General features: G+C 39.5%; 1 protein-coding gene across 1 annotated transcript in view; it reads right to left on the reverse strand.

Annotated features, from left to right (window-relative positions):
* The window catches only part of ERCC6 (excision repair cross-complementation group 6), a 69,436-nt gene that overhangs the window by 25,340 nt on the left and 24,335 nt on the right, over nucleotides 1-19,761 (reverse strand). The window contains exons 5-7 of the mRNA XM_012663867.1: nucleotides 18,117-18,245; nucleotides 13,782-13,940; nucleotides 6,441-6,576 (exon numbers count right to left, since the gene is read on the reverse strand). Coding sequence (XP_012519321.1) covers nucleotides 6,441-6,576; nucleotides 13,782-13,940; nucleotides 18,117-18,245 — 424 coding nt within the window. The remainder of the gene's footprint in view (nucleotides 1-6,440; nucleotides 6,577-13,781; nucleotides 13,941-18,116; nucleotides 18,246-19,761) is intronic.

A 19,761-nucleotide genomic window follows, 5' to 3' on the forward strand; every position in this document is an offset into this window, starting at 1 on the left:
TAGAACTATCAAACAACTATAGGGGGGAAAGTAATAGAAAACAGCAAAAATCACAAAAATAGAAAACAGAAAATATAATAAAGAGAAAATACGATAGCAGATGTCAGACTAAACACATCAAGCAGGGGTCACCATACGACAGTGGGTCACTAACAGTGAGACTTTCCACTGGGCACGGCAAAACTCTAGCCTCGTGTTTAAAGAGACCCAAACCAGGTTGGCACTGAAAGTTGAAATACGGAAATTACCAAAGATATACCAAGGAAATAGAAAACAAAAGGGGGCAGGATTAGCAATATAAATATCAGACAAAAAGAAATGAGTAGAAAGAAGAGGGATACTTGTTATTTAAAGGGGGACAGCACTAGGAGAAGCCTCCCACAAAGCACTGCAACAAACAAAAAGCAAAGCCCGGCCAGGCGCGGTGGCTCACGCCTGTAATCCTAGCTCTCTGGGAGGCCGAGGCAGGAGGATCATTTGAGCTCAGGAGTTCGATACCAGCCTGAGCACGAGTGAGACCCCCTCTCTACTAAAAATAGAAAGAAATTAATCGGACAACTAAAAATATATAGAAAAAATTAGCCGGGCATGGTGGCGCATGCCTGTAGTCCCAGCTACTCGGGAGGCTGAGGCAGGAGGATCACTTGAGCCCAGGAGTTTGAGGTTGCTGTGAGCTAGGCTGACGCCATGGCACTCACCCTAGCCCGGGCAACAGAGTGAGACTCTATCTCAAAAAAAAAAAAAAAAAAAGAATAACCACAATGCCTGCTACCTATTAACGATGCGACAGGTACTCTTTTCCCGTCTTCCCATTGACTAATCTCAACGCCAGCGCAATGCCACACTGCAGGCCACACCTGACTTCTGACCTTGGGGAATGGTGCAGGAAGCGCCCCAGGGTGCACAGCCTTACAAACACACATACAGGTTCTCACAGCACCCGCCTCTGCCCCACCTCCCCCGACTACACTGCCGCTCCTCACCACCAGCCCCACCTGGGCTGCTGGTGCCCAGCGAAGAAAAGCAGTCTGCCCCAAGAGCACTCTCCACCTCTGACACTGGCCAGTCCCACAACTTTGAGAAGCCAGAGTTTGATTTCCTTAGTTTCTCCACACCTAAATTTCCTACCGAGGCTCTGGGCAAGAAGCTACCCTGACTCTGTTCCTATGTTCCCCTCCAGGAGAGCAGGGGCTGCCAGAAGCCATAGCAGCAGGTGGGGCATGAGATGACAGCAAACCGAGACATGGGATGCTCCACACTTGAGTCCCCTCTAGGCACAGGTGTGTGCGTGCACAGAGAGAAAGGGAGAGGACAACCACAACATTTGGGGCTGGAATAGAGAAGTTCAATGATCACTCACATTTATAAAATGTCCACTGCATTACAGCCAAACTCTGCAAATGTGGGTCCATTTGCTCATGGACCCCAGAACTCCTAACTGCGGGATGCACAGACTCGCCATGTTCATTCCATTAACCTCTAAGGAACGCAATCCCAAAGTGAATTCCGGACTTCATTCGGTGTAGCTGCAGCTTTACCACAGTTAAACAAATGAAACGCCAAGCCTCTTGAACGTATACCACCAGAACGATGTGTAGCTGCTTTTGCTTGTTTAAAGATTGAAGTTTATTTGGAAAATTCTGTAATGTTACCTACAGAAATGCAGAATTTCTACCGTGTTCAGAAAGATTTATAACGATTAACAAGAATGAAGATGATGCTTTTATAAAAAGAACAAGAAACTGTTCAAAATGTCCCCATTGAAAATGTAATCTCCACTTAACAGCCACTGGGTAAAAATACATCTAACACTGTTTGTTTTCACCTGATTCAATCTCAGAATTCTATAACTGCCTAGACTGAAGTTTCAATAACGGTGAATTGTTGAATATTACGGACGTCTCTATCCAAACACTTAAGACAAATCATCTCGGGCGGTTTCAAATTAAAAGCTTGTAAAATATGTAACCTCTCCTAGTTTTTGCAATTAATAGGGTACATCTGCAATTAGCCTGCCCTACTGAATGTAGTGCTGTTGTCATTAAAAGACGTCTGTGAAAGTGCTGCTGTTATTACGGAGGCTCAGGAGACCAATCCCTCCTAGAGGGCAAACAGTGGACTGGTGGAAAGCAGCAGCCATAAATCACACTGTCAGGCAGCGGGGAGAGCCGAGTGAAGCACAGGCACATGAAGGCCATTCACGGTAAACACAGCACGGCAGCTTCCCAGGCAGGATTTACTGCACCTGTAATTAATTAAAATTTCCTTCAAGCTAAATCTTTAATAAACAAGGATTTGTGCTGACAATGAGGGAAAAAAAGGGCTCCAGCAACATAATTTTAAAATATACCTCACAGAACAAGCCCAGCATCTATCATTTCTCGTATCAGGTGTATACACTGACTCCAAAGTTAATAGGAATTATATCACTTTGCATCATAATTTGTGTACTTGGAACAGGTCTGAAATATTTAAGATGCTTGAGGGACAATGCAGCCTCCTTTTATTTTGATTTGACATGTTTTTGACTCCTTTCTAGCTTTTTAAAAAACCAAGTCTTTTTGCTCTAGGGTTTCAGAAAACAGGACTTTTCAAAGAACATGTGATGGTAGTTTCATCACATGGCCAAGTTTTTGTGTCATTTTTTCTTTTTAACCACACACTGCATTTCCTGAAGTGAATGTTAACATTCTATTTCATTGTTTCCATTTGGGGCCAATGGTACCTGAACATGAGAAAAAAAGGCCCAGACACTGAATGACCATGAACATTTTGATGAAGCAGGTGTGTACCCTCTACCTAGAATACATGTTGAATCAACTGGCAACACTTCCTTCGGCATCTTTTCTTTTCTCAACTACATAGAGGAAGAGACCTACAACATTCTTTGTTTCTAACAATAAGAAGAATTGCCTGAGTAAATATTATATATCAGGGACCACACTAAACTCTTCATGCACACATATTAACCCAGTAAATCCTCACAAAATTACCAAAAAAACCCCATTTTACTGGTGATCAAACCAGGCTCAGAGAAGCTAAGTGACAAGGTCACAAAGTTATAAAATGGCAGATCCAGGATTCAAACCCTGGTGTCGTAAGCACAAAACCTATGTACTTAAATTATATGCTATTGTTGCTTTTCCCACTCTTATGCTTCTAAATGGCATGAATTAATCAAAATGAGACAAAACTCTTTAAATTATCTAAAATATTACAGAATTACTAGATCCTACATAGCAGAAAATGGTGGGACAGAGAAAGTGACAACTGTTTCATAAAATGAGCAATTTCTCATTATACATCTTCCAACAAATTGAAAAAAGGATTCTTAATTGTTAAATAAACTTTACAACACAGTGCTAAAGATGCCACCACCCACTGTGAGTTATGAGATAAGTATCACAAGACTGCCTTTCTTTCATTATCTCTTCATATGTTTTATTTTCTTTCCCCAAGAAAATGGTTGGCTTTTCAAGGTTAGTGTAAAACATAATATTCATTTTTTTGAAACCCAAACAACATTAAACACCTGGAAAACAGTATTTACAGCTATTCGACAAACATTAATCGACTCACATAAAAGTTTTTCTATGTTAGAAAAAAGGGATCATAAAACATAACGAGAAAAAGAAAATCTTAGGCTCCTATTAAATGAGATTTCAACTGACCATTAAAGGAGATTCAGAAGCCTGAAAATTTCTTTATAAGATTTGATCACTTGGTTGAAACTATCAGATGTATTAATATTTTTTTTTTTTGCACAGTTGCTGGGTGTGCACTTGACAATTCTAAATTATGCTGCCAATCAAAGAGACTATTAACAAAGATAATATAGCATCAAAGCTAAAAGGCAATTTGGGGAAGAATGATAGATGCACTCTATACAGAAATCATTTGATCATTTGGTATCTGCTTTCCAAATGAAAAATTCTCAAAATTTTATGCCATAGCACTACAACAAAGCATTTAGAAAATAAAGATAACCCATGTGAATGATAAGCAAAACAATTCTGGCGTTACTCTTTTAAATATTTCTGAAGAGAAATTCTCTTCTCTTCCCAATTTTGTCCAGTGCTGAATATCCCTATGTCAGAGTGCCACTGTTAAATTTAGACAGGACGGCTAGTGGGCACAGAAAGCTCACCCATGGAAAAAGGAAATCTTAGCTGATAAGGAAGGAAAGGAAGTCAGGCATTAGATGCTGAGCTAGAAGACAGACCATCATTATTGACAGAATATTTGAAATATGAGTAAGAAACACAGACTCTATTGCAATCTAACCCACATTTGTAAGCCAGCAGGCGTGCATGGAGTGGTGACAAAGATCTATATACACAGAGAGGAAAGAAGGAGCAGAGGAACTGCATGCCACTTGGGTGCTTGAATCCAGACGCCAAAGTTAAGATCTTCAAACAGTCACTAATAAGGCCTGTATGAAGGAACTATTAATACATTCTAAATATGTCATCAGCACAAATAATAAACTGATATTAACATTAATAAAAAATAAACTGTTTCTAAGTCAAGAATATGATTTGATAGCTATAAAAGTACATATTTTCTATCTTTTGCATAACAGCTTGCATCTTGAGAGATCTGAGATGCTTCATAATGGAAAAGGAACAGTAGAGAATTAAGAGTCTGAGTAAAAACACAAGGAAACTTTAATACTGCTTTTCCTCAAAACTGAAATAAGAAACTTTCAGTTAAAGTCACTGGTAAACTGTAAAGCACTGAAAAAATTATAATCAACCATGTGATGCATGTGTCCATGCATGTAAAACCACCTCGGAAGGTAGAACGATTGTAACCAAAAGTGAAATATCTCCTCTTTCAGGTTTTGCCCTCCAAAGAAGTTAAGGAAGAAAGTTTCACCAGCAACTTCACTGTCGATTCTATTTCCATTAATGAGTCAATGTATCTGGTTTACATGAAGGCAGATAGCTCTTCAGGTTATAAAAACAAAGGGACTGCAGGTAAGCCCTGATCCAGGTGAAGGTGTGAAATACATGCACTTCACTGCCTCAAAAGAAAATAAAAGGATAAAAAATAACATGAAAAAATTCACCTTTATAAGACAAACGTCAGCTAATGAATCCTGCTACAGGATTTTGCAACACAAAACATTAAGAGATGTCAACAGATAATGGAAATGGAAAGAGAAATCACAATGTTTTATAAGGGGGATGACAGGATAGTTTTAAAATTTAGAGTTTGACGAGAAAACAATCTATACTGTTATTATTTTAATACTGCTAAAAATCACTTTTAAAAAATCACAGCATTTACCCGACTTTATTAATTATCTTAACTCAGTTTGTTTTCCATTTATCATTTAAAATTCTGGGCAAAGTCAGTTGGTTTTAACAGTAACAGCTACTATAAGCAAGGTTCCATCTCACCTTACTTGAGCTACCAAATCAGATATTCCCGATTCACTTCCATCAAAAGTTCTACTTACCCATGATCATGGACATAACGACAATTTGGAGGAAAAGAGGTATTGGAAAACTCACGGAGCCCCTGGCATTCTGTGGTTCCTGTGTGGACACTCCACGGCCTTGGCACCTGGCAATGCTTTCCTGATACAGGAGAGCTCACCTGAGAGCTCAGAACACTCAGGAAAGAACGAAGCAATTCCTAACAAGCTGCTACTTCTCAATAATGTAGCCTGCAAACCTACAGTGAAACTGTGTGATTGTTATTTGGTCAGCAAACGCTTAGGGGGCACTTGGGATACAAAAACAGACACAGTCCATACCGTCTAGATGGTGAGACAGTTAAGAAAATAAGCAGAATACAGCGTATCTATGTTACCCACAGGAGCACAGATAAAGCTCCATTTTGATAATGTGACTGTTAACAAAACTAAAAGTAAGTGAAGAAATAAAACTTTCAAAACATGATAATCAAGTATTCAGGGAACAAAACTCAACTGAAAAGCAACAATACTTACAAAATTCAAAAAATGGCAGACTGCTTCTATCATTCATCAAAAACTTGTTTAAAAAGCCTATTAACAAATGCGCTTACCAATTAAGAGCCATTTATCACTTTTTGTATCCACCTTCCTAAAACTGTTGAAAGCTGCTAACGCCCAAGTCCCTGGGTTACTGTTCCATAAGCAACCTGATCTATGATCCCACTCACACTTCCAGGGTGGGGTGCTGTCTGTGCCCAGCTGTCTTTCACCGGACAACAAACATGTCACAACACCACCACAGATTATTAGAATGATAAAGCCTATATTCATAATTATTTTGAAAATACAGACCGCTCTAAAGTAAGTCAAGAATAATAAAATAATTTTAAATGCAAGAAAGAAACATAAGACTATACATTTGAGAAGTACACAGATCAAAGAAAAACCAAATATGTAAAACGGAGGGCTTTAAAACAAAACAAACAAAAAGGTACTGAAAATACTATAATGTTACCTTTTTGTGGGTACAGGAACCAGCTTCATGTAGAATTGCCACTCTGAACGGAGGCCACCACGTGTGAAATTCTTTCACCCACTGATGCATCACCGTTGTTGGACAGACAATTACAGTTGGACCCAACCCCTCAAACCTGCACGCAAACATCCAAGAAGAAAACACAACCATGAAAGAGCATAAAGAGTGATCAACTGCCCAAAAAAACGCCCCCGAAACAAAAAAACGTAATGATTCAAACAAGAGAATGCCAGCTATGGAAATTTAGTGATATTTCTTTAAAGGAAAACCTATTAAGGTTAAAACCCAGCAAGTGAAGTTTCCATGATCCCATTCATCAATTAGTGCTGCGGTCCGCAGCGCCCAGGCTTCAGGCTGGTTAGGAACCGAGCAGACAGGCTCCATCTACCCCACCCTCCAAGTCCGTGGAAAAATTGTCTTCCATCAGACTTAGGAACCAGGCCACACGGCAGGACGTGAGGAGCAGGTGAGCAAGTGAAGCTTCATCTGTATTTACAGCTCCCCAAGGCTCTCATCACCGCCTGAGCTCCGCCTCCCCACCCACGCCCCCCACCCAGTGGAAAAAACGTCTTCCATAAAACTGGTCCCCGGTGCCAAAAAGGTCAGGGTACCGCTGAATTAGTGGATGCAAGTATTCAGGGAAGACACTAAATAACACATTAAAATATAACATCTACATAGTAACATAAAAGAAAATCAAATGTTATTTAACAAAAATACTTTCCTTTCCCCTTCTATTCCAGATTAGTGAAGCTGAAGTCATCACACAGTGGATCTTAACCTAAGCGAACCTAACAGCATTTAAGTTTGTTTGAAGCTTTCTAGTCTACTGAGAGTTTTCAACCCACAGAATTTCAATCAATCTTAGCAGCCCCAGGAAGCAAGCAGGACAGAAATGCCCCACTGTTTGGGGACTCAGAAGGCTGGAGTGACCCAGGCGACATGGTTCCCAGGGGACGGAGGAATGCCCAGAAGTCAGCCTTCGCGTGGCCGCAGCCTGCCCTCGCCACACCACACTGCTCGCTCCTCTGTGCCATGTTTCTCCTGAGAAGCACGCCAAGGGGACGTGAGCGGGCACTGCTGTGTGGACAGCAGCTGAGCACCACACAGCAAGGGCCTCAGCTGCAGTCGCACGGTGACCCGGTGATCCCAACACAAACACGTACGGACCAGGAGACCCCGTGGAGCATTACTTATGCTGTGGAAAAAGCGGGTGCTACCTACATCCACGGGTAAGAGGGGTGCTGAAGAACTGTCCCATTTCTCTGACAGCACAGGCAGCGCCTGGGGCCCGGCCTGGGTCTGAATCCCGATTCTACACACACTAACTGTGTGAGCTCAGGCACATTGTTTTACCTCTCTGAACCTCAGTCTCTCCTCTTCAAATGGGAATATGAAGATTAAATCAGTTAACATCTGTAAAGGGCTTAGAACAGTGCCAAACAGAAAATACTGTAAGAGTCTATTAAATAAGATGGAATATCATAGAACCATTAAAACAGTTTTTGAAGAATATTTAATAACCTGAATAACTGCTTATAATAAGTTTTTTAAAAAACAAAATTACTTATGGAATCGCCCCAATTCCCTTAGACACAGGCAGGCTGCAAGACTGGCCGTGGCCACTGTCTCAACACCCCCTCCCCTCTCCCTCCTTCCTCACAGAGTCACAGTTTGGGGCAGGTGCCCTCGCTCTTCTTCCCACAGACACGTGCTGTGAGGGGCTCTGCCCACCGTCCGGTGTGAGTGGGATCCTGGCCCGCCTGGGCCGTCGGTGCACAGGGTTCCCCGGCAGCTCCCACCGGTCGTGGCCGGGCCAGGCTGACCCACTTGGTAAGGAAGGTCTTACACTCCACCGAGGTTGGGGGCGAGTTTTCTCTCTTGGTCTCTCCTGCTGCACGCACAGCCCAACAGCCACCGGGCAACTGGGCTGCCGCAGCGAGGCGATCTAATGATCACAAAGAGACTTGGCCTTAGGAGAAAATTCAAGTCTCTGTGTCCCTGATGACATCGCTGAGCCGCTGATCGTGCTGTGCCCACAGCCTCCCCTCTGTAGGTTTCTAAGTGAACCACACATTTTGTGAACGTTTAACCCAATTTGAGGCCAGGTTTCATTTACTTGTAGTCCAGTATCCTGACACATTCTACACCTTAGGTCTATGCCTACATCTGCCCCCGCCCCCCCACCCCGCCCTCCTAGGACAAGGGAACAAGTGTCCCTTTTCTTGTCTGGGACCAACCGGTTTACCTAACCTCTGGAGCCACACCCCCACATCAAGACTCCCATTACTGCAGCCATGTCATCTTTAGTCTTGCTGGGGGATGGGGGATAGGGCATAAGATGAAAATTAATCATAAGTCAAGACTAACTGTGGCAACCTCTTCAACAACAGATGCTCAGCTCATGCTACAAGAGGCACCTGGGAAACAAGACTGACGGAGGGGACCGCAGGCCCACACACTTGCCTCTCACTCCCCTGGAGCAGAGTCCCTGCACTTCGTACACTGTCATCCTCCCCCTCTCCTCCCCTCCCCTTTCCTGCCCAACAAGGATGTGCACTGGTTGAAGCGAAATACACATGCGTTATTCCACTGTGCACCCCATGCTTTCTCACTGCTTCCCACAACTCCAGTTCTCTCTGGGTGCTGATAATGCCAGATCGGGTCTCCAGCCAGATCTCTCTCCTGAACTCCAAGCCACCATATGCCGAATATCTCACTGCTGACTCGAACGTCCCACCGCACCACACACCACCCTCCCCTTGTTCCGATCCAGTGGGCAGAATCGTCACCCACCGTCCAGGCGCCCAAACTGGAAATCTGAGCCTTGACCTCAAGCAGGCCCACTTGCTCCCCACTGCTACTTCCTGATTCCTCTCAAAGCCGCCGTCTCTCCCTCTGGAACTCCAGTTCCAGCCACTCTCGCCTCTCATCTGAGTTACTGCACCTTGCAGCATGATCATTTCAAAATGCACAATCTGAATGTCTCATCCCCGCACTTCAAAGCCTTCAACGGCTGCCCCCTGTTCTTGAAACAGAGTCTAAACACCTGGACCTGGCCTCCGAGGCCACGAGGACTGACCTCTCTAGCCTCGCCTGTCTCATGCTGCCACCCCAACACCTGCTCCTGTGGTCGGTTCCCCCCAGCCTGAACTGTCTTCGGTTCCCACAAGGTGCACACTCCTCTGACCTCATGACCTTCACCCTGTCCACTTATCTTCTTATCCCTCCCGGCCACCTTCCACTTGTCCTTCAGACCTCAGCTTCCTGACAGAGCCTTCCCTGTTCCTTTCTCTCAAGTGAAGAATCCTTCCTCTCTTCGAGAGCAGGGATAATCTCTTCTTCAAATGATCTCAATGCCTAGCTTACAGCAGCAGGTTATTAATGAATATTGGCTTTATTAAACGGAAACTTTTTAAAAAACTGGTAGAAAATACGTCAAAATGCTAAAAGATTATTTCTGAGTTAGGAGATCATAAGTGATTTTTATTTTCTTGCTACAGCTCAATAAATGATCCCCTACACTTAAAATAATTTTTATAAATAAGACTAAATCACACAGTGCTTGAAATATTAAAAATCATTTTCTACCTAACTGAAAGATAACTTGTAGTTCTAATAGAAAAGCCACGAGATTCTAGTCAAGGCCTAACTTAAATAAGGCTTACTCTTACAGTCTAACACGACAAAATGCTTCTGTCCACTTTGAAACCCTCCCTGCCTCCAGCTACAGGCAGTCACTGCCCTGCCCCTCAACGGGTTGGAAAGGGTCAGACCACACAAGCCAGAGGCTACAACAGACTCTGACGCTTCCTACAGAATTTCCAAGCTGCGCTCCTCACCAAGGGCATGGCCTGGACAGGTGCCCTCAAGTTCCCTGGGGAGAAAAGGACTCTGCTCTGGCCCCTTCATGACAGTATTCCTTTCTAAAAGGATTAAATACACCAGCTTCTTTCAATCCTCCAAGGGGAATAAAAGACAGTTATCATCAATACGCACTTAGCAGGGATTAGGAAACAACCAATCAAAAGCTGTCGGCAATATTTAAAAACAAACTCATATTCAAATGAGCATAAATACATACATAAGCTTTTTCAGGTTACACAGCATTTTCTTCTCTCTTTTATAATATGCCTCCTGCAAACTACTACATTGATGAATCACACTTTGTCACTTAAGGCTAATATGTTCTTTCGGCTGCCATCTATCTGGCATTATTATGCCCTTGAATTTCTGCCATTCTCCCTCTGCCAGAAGAACATGGAGGTTTTCATGCTGAGTTGAAATCTAGGGGCAATCAAATCCATTAACAGGCACATCAACTGAACCACCCTTTTCCAACCCTCAGTACCAGTGAGATGAGCATAAGAAATGGCTAAATGTACTAGAGTGACGAGCATCAATTACCAAACAGACTACGATTCCTTTCATCTTTGGTTATTGTTGATTACCTAATGAATTTAGGGCAAGCCAATACTTCCATGGTCAAATATTTCAACCAACAGGATGGAAACCTGCCAGTCATACCTAGAATTTACCAGGAATTTTTATAAAGTAAAATATCGACCCTTGAAAGTTTATTAACGTTTTCAGGATATTTATTCATAATTAGAAATTAGCTAAATGCAAGACTTTAAAGTTTTAACTGAAGTTTGAAACATGAATTTACAAGGTCTGTCCGGAAAGTATCCAGCCCATATGAAAAATGGAGACCTTTATGGCTGGACAGACTTCATACTTGCTCTCCATCATACAATTCAGAGGCCTATCATTGTAATATGAATAGCAAAGTAAAAAGAAGGTTGGGATCCCATATAAACTGGGAACACAACAATCAGTACAGATTTTTATTAACCACATGTAGTATGTTTCTCCCTCTTTTAAAAACAAACAAAAATACGACACACATTTAAAACAACAACAAACCAAACTTCTTTTACCATGAAGTTTCTTGGTCTCACAGAGTCTTAAATTACTTCATTTTCAAAGTTCATGGACCTTAAAATTACAACACAAAACCATCTCAAATTAGGGCCCAAAAATGTACAGTTTGCAAGAATTCAGAAGAAATGTACATAGCCAGTGAAGCAATACCAGCTCACACAGAATTTAACTTGACCTCAAGTGCTGACTATTTCTTTTTAGGACATAAACATAGAAGAGAACTCCCACGTTCATCTAATTTCAGAGGAGGACATATTATAAAATTGTTAGAAAAATACTGTCCAATTTGCTCTGGGACACATAAGGCAGAGGGGACTGACCTCCTCAATGCACCTCTCTTCACAAAGAGCCCAGTTGTTCAGCCGATACGTTACCACGTTCTCGAAAGCCACTTCTACCAATACTATTTTAAAAAAGATGATCTGGGCTATAGTCCAATATGCCACACTATTTCATTATAGGAAAGAGGATATGAGCATTGATAGTTAATTGACTATAGCTGCTGCTCATTATTAGCCCTGACTTCACTCCTAGGAGGACTGCCACCACTCAAGAGAGCATGTTTTAATTTTTAGATCGAAACTACACTGCAGGGATAACTTTAGGTTTCCTAGGCCCAGCGTATTAGACTCCATACAGGTTTCATGATTAGAGGAAAGGAAGGCAAGAAAAGAGATGAGAAATAATAAAATCCCAGAAATCATTTAAGGAAACAAAGACAGTCCTAGAAACCATTTGGGACAGTTTGGGGCATTCTAGTTATCGAAAAACCCAATACAGTTGCAGAGACCACGCCAACCGAAGAGCTTATTTAGAATAGAGAAAGCGTGTTTTAAAATACTAAACTAATGACATTCATAGATAAGGAAACACTAAATGTCCATTTTCAACTTTGAGTTTTGCCTTGGGCTGGAATGTTTTCACATGCTTCCAGGCAAAATGTAATAGAATTCTAATACTGGAAGAAAATCCTCTGCTCACTGATAATACAACTTGTTGAAACACCAACAACATTCAGCATTTAAAAAATCTCCAAATTTTTTCCCCTTCCTACATCTACATAAATACAACTGGTATTCTAAAATATTCTAAAACTTCAAACACTCCTCACAAGAAGTGCTGATCTGCTAAATTAATGAAAGAGAAAGAAATAAAAACAAAGCACTAAACTCTGAAGAATAAAAAAAAGTTCTTGACTCAATAGCTTACAGTTCGTATTTGGCTCTCTACTGAACATTTCTCTGCCAATGAAATGGAGTACAGACAGTAACTTTCTGCAGTTGCTGACTTCAGGCACGTCAACACTATTTTATTTTATTTATTATTTTATTTTTTTATGTCGACACTATTTTAAAGGCATCTCCAAATCATATGTAATGAGTGTCTGAAGTTTCCAGGACATAACAATCTAGTAAATATCTTGCTCTTATTTATTAGATAAACCTACTGATAAAACTCCTACACAAGGAGTTCCTGGATTATCTGGGTTCAAGATTAAATATCCTGCATACTTTACTTAGCAATATTTCTACCAATATTGATTTCTATAGTCAATTTGCAGCTTAAATATGGAAATGCTCAGTATTTTATTTCAAGATAAAGTATTTCTGTCCTCCCATACCAAACAGATTAATCCTTTTTTTGAGAATATTAAAATCTTAATAGTTTAGATTTCTATAGAGAACAAAGATTAAAATCTAAATGATAGTTTTCTATCATTTTAGACAGTCATTTAGGTTTTGGCCTTAGAATTTATATAAAATCCGTAGACTAGAGGGAGGCAGAAAGCACAGCAAGCAAACAAGTAACTTCATTCAAAAAAAAAAAGAGAGAGAGCGAGCTGTCTATAAATGCTATCATGCACAATGATTATAAAGGAAATTAGGGAGAATGTCTTCTTCAAAGCTCCAACTTTTCCCATGAATAGACTTTATATTTACTGTAATGCTTACTTGGTCTCCTGCCAGAACAAATATTTTAATGTAAAATTTAATAAATGGAACTAAAGGTATTATGTCTAATTTAAAATTCTATATTGTGTAAACTATTGATATTAACATAATTGAGTTTGTAAACAATCCATTTGTAGAAGCTAACCTTAGACATCGTATTGACCCAAAATATCTAGTGGGGCTCATCTGCAAAATGAAGCATCAATGCCTGGAATTCATTAAAAGTGTTACATGTTTAATTTCTCCTGCCCTACAGCTCCATTGTCTCGTAAAATTTTTCCTTTGATGTCCCCCACTAAAAGAATTAAAGGAATATTGTAATTGAAATGTCATCAATAATTCACAAGACCCTCCTCCACAGCAATACATCTGATGAAATATTAATTGAGCTCCACAGACTGACAGTCTGCAGAGGAGCACTTGCCTGTAATTTGAACCACGAGTCCTGATCTTGCTGTAGCTCAGACCTGCCAAGAAGGCAATTATCTGGATGGTCTTGCCCAATCCCATTTCGTCTCCCAGAATTCCTCCTGCCTGCTGGCAGTGCAATTCCCACAGCCACCTAACACCTGTCTGCTGATACCTACAACAACAAACACCAACAAGAAAAGAGAAAATGGCAAATGGTGGATAATACAGATCGTAACAGAAAGTACTCATGAATTAATCATTTGGCTAGGTTCTAGTACCAGTCAGAGAAACACGCCGGATGTGTGTTTTACATGAGTATTATATTTATAAGGTCATACATTTTTGATCACCTAGGCATAAAATCACAAATTTTTCTTTACAGAACGTTAACACATTTCTAATTAAACTGATAGATGGGGTAATTAGGGACTATCTCATTTCTTTTTCAACATTAGAAATAGCCTGGAAAACAAGCATAAACTTATTATCTTTTATTCACTCTCTTCCTGGGGAAAAAAAATCCCAAATATTTTTGGTATATAAAGTTCCACTAATTTTTCCACAAAAAAGAGGCATTAACATTTATTTTTTCAATCTCAACTGCATCAAAAAAGCAGGAAGGAGACCACCACAATTTACAACTCATACTGTTGAAAAGTCACTTGGTAATCATATTATCTTTTTATAGGAAAAATTAAATTATCTTTTAAAGCCATAAACAAGTCTAAATAATACGGCTGCTCTCAAAATTAGTACATAACAGATGATTCTGTCATATTACTAGCAGATGCAAAAAAGAACAGTTTAAAGACTCAACAATACAAAAGGTCTTTTCAATATTTGAAAGCAGAAATTGATTCGGGGATTTTACCTTCGGTACAAAAAGACCTTAGCTATTAAGATTTTAAATAAAGAATACAGGTCAAAAAGAAAGAATATATCCCCTCCCTCTCCCACCAAAAAAGTAGGAATTGGTATTTTCCTCTCTCCATCAATGTCATGTTTAATCTGTAACCTAAAAATGAAGTTTAAAAAGGAATAATGCAAAAAACAATTCTAGGAGGAATGGTGTGAAGATTATATGCCAAGTTAAAAAAATCTCAAGCAAAAACTACCAATGAAAGCCAAAGGATTCTTTTTTTTTTCCAAAGAGAATACCAAGGCTGAGTTCCCTTGTTACTTCACCTTTAACTCACGTTTAAAAAGGTGGTTTTGTTGTTGTTTTGCTGCCCAAATATTTACTATTTGGTACCCGGTATGTCTATCTAAAATCTCAGTTTGGACTTCAGTTCTTGCTGAACTGGTTTTAACTTCCTCTCCATAAATATGTTCTAATTAATTTTCCCCCAGTCTTTTGCAAAGCAATTCTAAAAGTTAGACTCTAGCAATTGCCATTACTACCTATCATATAATCTCAGCTTTTGAAAAAGACATACTCCCAAAGCTCTGCAAAAAAACTAACATGTAATCAGTTTCTAGAATCAGTAAATTCTGGTCAATTAACCTCCTTTTACTGAGGTACAGAACGACTATGGGACCAGTTCCTTCCAGGCAGGGACCAAAAACCTCCCAGTGACCATGTTGGCATTTTACCACTACATCACACTGCCCACTTCCAACATGGGTCCAACAACTTTCTTTGTTTGGGGCCCATTCACTTAATTAAAGTGAGAAGAATCTGGAAAGGAGCAATTGAGAAATTATGAGAGGAATGGTAACGAGTATGGTATCCCAGGAGTTTGGGAGGGAATTGGGACATCTGGATTCTATGTGACCCAGGAGAGGCAGTAACAGTATTCTGGGTGTTTCCTCATCTAAAAATCTAATCCACTGGCTTCAAACAGCCCATGATTTTGTGTACACAAGAAGATGATTACCACTAAAAAAATGACTTAAGAAAAAATATTTACTAAGCAGCCCTGTAAGTCACATCTCTATACAGAAATCCCCAAAACTAGGGACAGTGTACAAAGACGACAAAGAGGGGCTCTTTCTTTCCAGCCACAACACATGAAGGCCCTCAGATGGCAGTCAAAGGAAATGCGCTTGCACACTCAAAAGCACCAGCCACACTGCTGACAGGTGTGTCTGATGGACGAGGAGTTAGGCCTGGGCTCTGGGTCCAACAGTGCCACTGACCAACTCTGACCTTCCTAGTAATAAACACTGTAAACAATTACATGGTTTAAATGAAAACGTTATAGAATCCAGTTTTCAAAACCTTTGAAAAGCACATAAAAATTACTCCTTAGGAAGAGTTAAAGATTTGTCTAAACTGTTATACAACAATAAGGAAATTATTATATCCTGTTATCCCCAGGAGACTGAAGCATCACAATGTGACCACGGATAATTGGTGTACCTTGGCATTGTCACACTAACCCAGTGTGGCTGAAAGTAAGGTCAAAAGAATGAAGTTTGTCATATGACTGCTAAATTATACAGACCAATGCATTTGCTGGGCAAACTTTCAAAACCAATTTAAAAGTTAAACATTATCTTGCAGAAAATAGCACTTAAATGGCTAATTGTACCTTCTAACTCCCTCGTGTACAACTAAATACCCTGTTAATTCAATTCCACAGAATGCAGTAAATACAGTAAAAAAAGAAAAATATCTCTATAGTTTAAAATTAAATTGGCTGGCTAAAACTTGATCATAAAAGAAAAATGGAGACTCTATCAATCCTATTAATTTTTTTCATACATCCGAAGAAAAGGAACAGAAGTTTTATGACATCTACAAAATATTTAAAGTACTGGTTATTGTAGAGATAAAAACAAAATACTTTCCAGGAATATCCAATTAATTTAAAAAACATGTATTTATATTAACTAGTATAGAGTTAATTATCAATACACTGAATCCTATATACTCTTAGTAAGCAAAGTTTGGTTCTATTAACTGTAAAATTTCTTTGCTAGAAAATCTGACATTTATACATAAATGCACACTTGACCCTTGAGGATGTTTGCCATATCACTTCCTACACAGGCAGACGTACCCTGCCTTTGTGAAATCAATTTAATCTATAATTGGGTATTCCTTTTGCTAGTTCAACACTGATACTATTTGGCCTGTTCCTTAATAAGCAATCACTTTAGAGAAAATGAAAAGAGTTGCCAATAAATGTTGTCTTTATTTACCTTTCCCTAGTTAATTTTCATTTGGGAGAAGCAATAAACAAAGTAGCCACCTCTCTGGGCGATTTTCTCTGCAAAAATCACTAGAAATTCAGCTGTTACCTTCTGCATAGTTAGTTCTTCCTCTGTCCAGTTGTGGCAACCCAGCCACGTCACTTCACACCTTTAGGATATGGCTTCCTGTATGTTTAAGAGGTTAAAATAACTACTCTTCACTCCCCTAACCTTGCCAGAGAGAGAAAAATTAAAACTGTAATATTTAATATAAGCTCTTTGAGAGGAAATATAAAGAGCATGCTTTTAAGTAGACTTCCTCTACATGTTTAGGACATGGCTGACAGCTGAATCTATGAAGGAGATTAAACTTAATCATCTCAGAGAAAGAAATCTGCATCCTGCTCCCAACTACAAATGGATGATACAAAAGAGTCAGAAAGAAGCTATTTAATGGTTTAACTTCCTACATGCATCTAAGAAGCCTTCCCAAAGCATCTTGTTAAGTAAATCCCTGGAGTGATGAGACTGAAAATGCTCCTCAGTATTTCCATTCATCACAGGAGACTGGCCAGCCCTTCCAGACCGTGAGCGTGCATCTGTCTGCCAGGCAGCATCCGGTCATCTGTAACACTTGGCCACTTTACATATGAAACGTAGGCAGCTTCAAATAGCAACCTAATCCTCAAGGTGTTGCCTGTATCTTCTCTTTTGACATCAGAACGACATCTACATAAAATATTTAGATGCACATTTGGTCGGCTCCAAAGTATTATACCCTCAGGTACAATATAAGAAAATAATCTCAAATTTTTTACTTCCATATAGAAGTTAAAAAAAAAACCCTCCCCAATATTGATTTTAGTATATTAAATTAATCTGATACAAGTTTGGCACCTTAAAATTGCTAAGAACAAAAAATAATTCAACATAGATGGCTTTTAAATGTGTTGCTTTTAGTCTGCTGAGATAGGTCCATATAGATTCCTCAGTCCACAAACATACCCAATGCGTACTTTAGTCAATTTATTATCATCTAATTTTAATGAACAGCATGTGGCTAAAATTTCATTTGACGGTGTCTGTTTTTGCAATAAATTGCTGCAAGTACCTTAAGGGCCTGCAGGTAACTACTGTGTAATTCCTAAAATATTAATTTGCCCATACTGGCTTGATAACAAATATAAAGAACTGATCACATGGCACATACTTAAAAAGCTTTTTGAACAGAAAACCCGGCACTTTAAAACCTTCGTCGAACTCGGCATCGCTTTCCTCAGAATCATCTTCTAGTTTCAGACGCTTCTCTTTGTCCTGCAGTCTCAATTTATTCCATCTCCTACGATGAAAATAAAAATCATATTTCTATTATTTTGGTTACAAGACAGATTAAAATAGATAGTTCCAGATCACACACAGGAAAGAACAGGCAAATTAGAATGGTCTTTCAGGTTTCTGCTGCCATCATTATCCAAAACACTAATATTCAAAAAAGAAAAACAGTTCTCTTTTCCTGCCTTCCCAGTTCATTTCTTATTTGAATTATTATAGCTGCTCTAGAAATATTTCTGTGAGGTCTCATTTCATTATCAAAACTACCTGCTGCTCTTCTGGCATACCCCTAAGGGAGAAATTTCTCTGCTAGTTCCTAAGATATATGAACTTAGCTCTATAAAAGATTCAGGAAATGAGTTACTCAAGCTGTATGAGGAAAAAAAAAAAAATTCAGGAAAAATTTCAACATAACTAATGTATCTCCAAAACAATACAGTGTAATAAAAATAGATTTTATTTACTACTATTATTTCTGTGCTCAAGATAGGATAGTCATAGCATAAAACAGTATAGTACCTTGGACATAAAGCAACTTTTTGGTCAAACCACTGTATCAGATTCACATTACTGATTACCCTGCTAGGGGAGACATCAACAATATAAAAGTACTGATAGTTATACCGCTCAGACAAAATGTGTTCACTGAATAAAGTCTAAGTTACGAATTTAGTAATGTGATGTTTTTCAGATATAAAATGAGCATTTATATTTCAGAAGGGTGTCACTATGTATGTTTAACAGAAGAAATGTTGGTCATACAAAGATCTGAAAGTCTTAGCAACACACCAAGGTTGTGGGGAAGATGCAGCCATTTAACCACAATGCATTCATACAACTATATAACTATAATGGACCCTAGTGTCATAAAGTTAAAAAAAAATATTAAAGTCAATAGCCTCAAATTCTATTCACTTTGAAAATAAAAGGATGACTTTTTTCAGCATGCGTACAACTGACACTCTGAATTTCAGAAAATGGCGGAAATGGAATGAGACAATAATACAGACAAATGCCTTCAAACTAAAAAGCTCATAGCAAGGGAATGAGAGCAGCAACACACAAAAAGGCATTTATCTGCCACTGACGATGCAAGAATAACAGAGAATGTCTGAGGGACAGCAAGAGAGAAAATGAAAGGATAATACTGCACACCCTGCCTGGTTAGAGGCATGGTATATTTCCCAGTATCCACTAAAAAACCAGCAGAGGCCAGTGTAAGAGTGACAGGCAACCCCCTCCAGGTAGCTGCTGGTGGACCTTAAAGCACATCCTCTGACAAATTCTTGCCTTGCTGAAAATTTCAACTCTTCAAAGTAACAAAAGGAAGGGGTAGCTGAAATTTACTTGTGATCAATAAGAAAGCACTGGTTGGTGACCTGAAACTGCACTGCAGGATAGTAAGAGAACCTATAAATGAGATCAATGAAGCACTGTTAGTAATTTCCAGAGAAGAACAGCAAATGGAAGAGACGGTATATGGCCAAGTCTAAGGAAATGGATATCATCTAACCCTAAGGTTT

This window comes from Propithecus coquereli, unplaced genomic scaffold (genome assembly GCF_000956105.1).
Source record: "Propithecus coquereli isolate 6110/MARCELLA unplaced genomic scaffold, Pcoq_1.0 Scaffold839, whole genome shotgun sequence".
Lineage (NCBI taxonomy): Eukaryota > Metazoa > Chordata > Mammalia > Primates > Indriidae > Propithecus > Propithecus coquereli.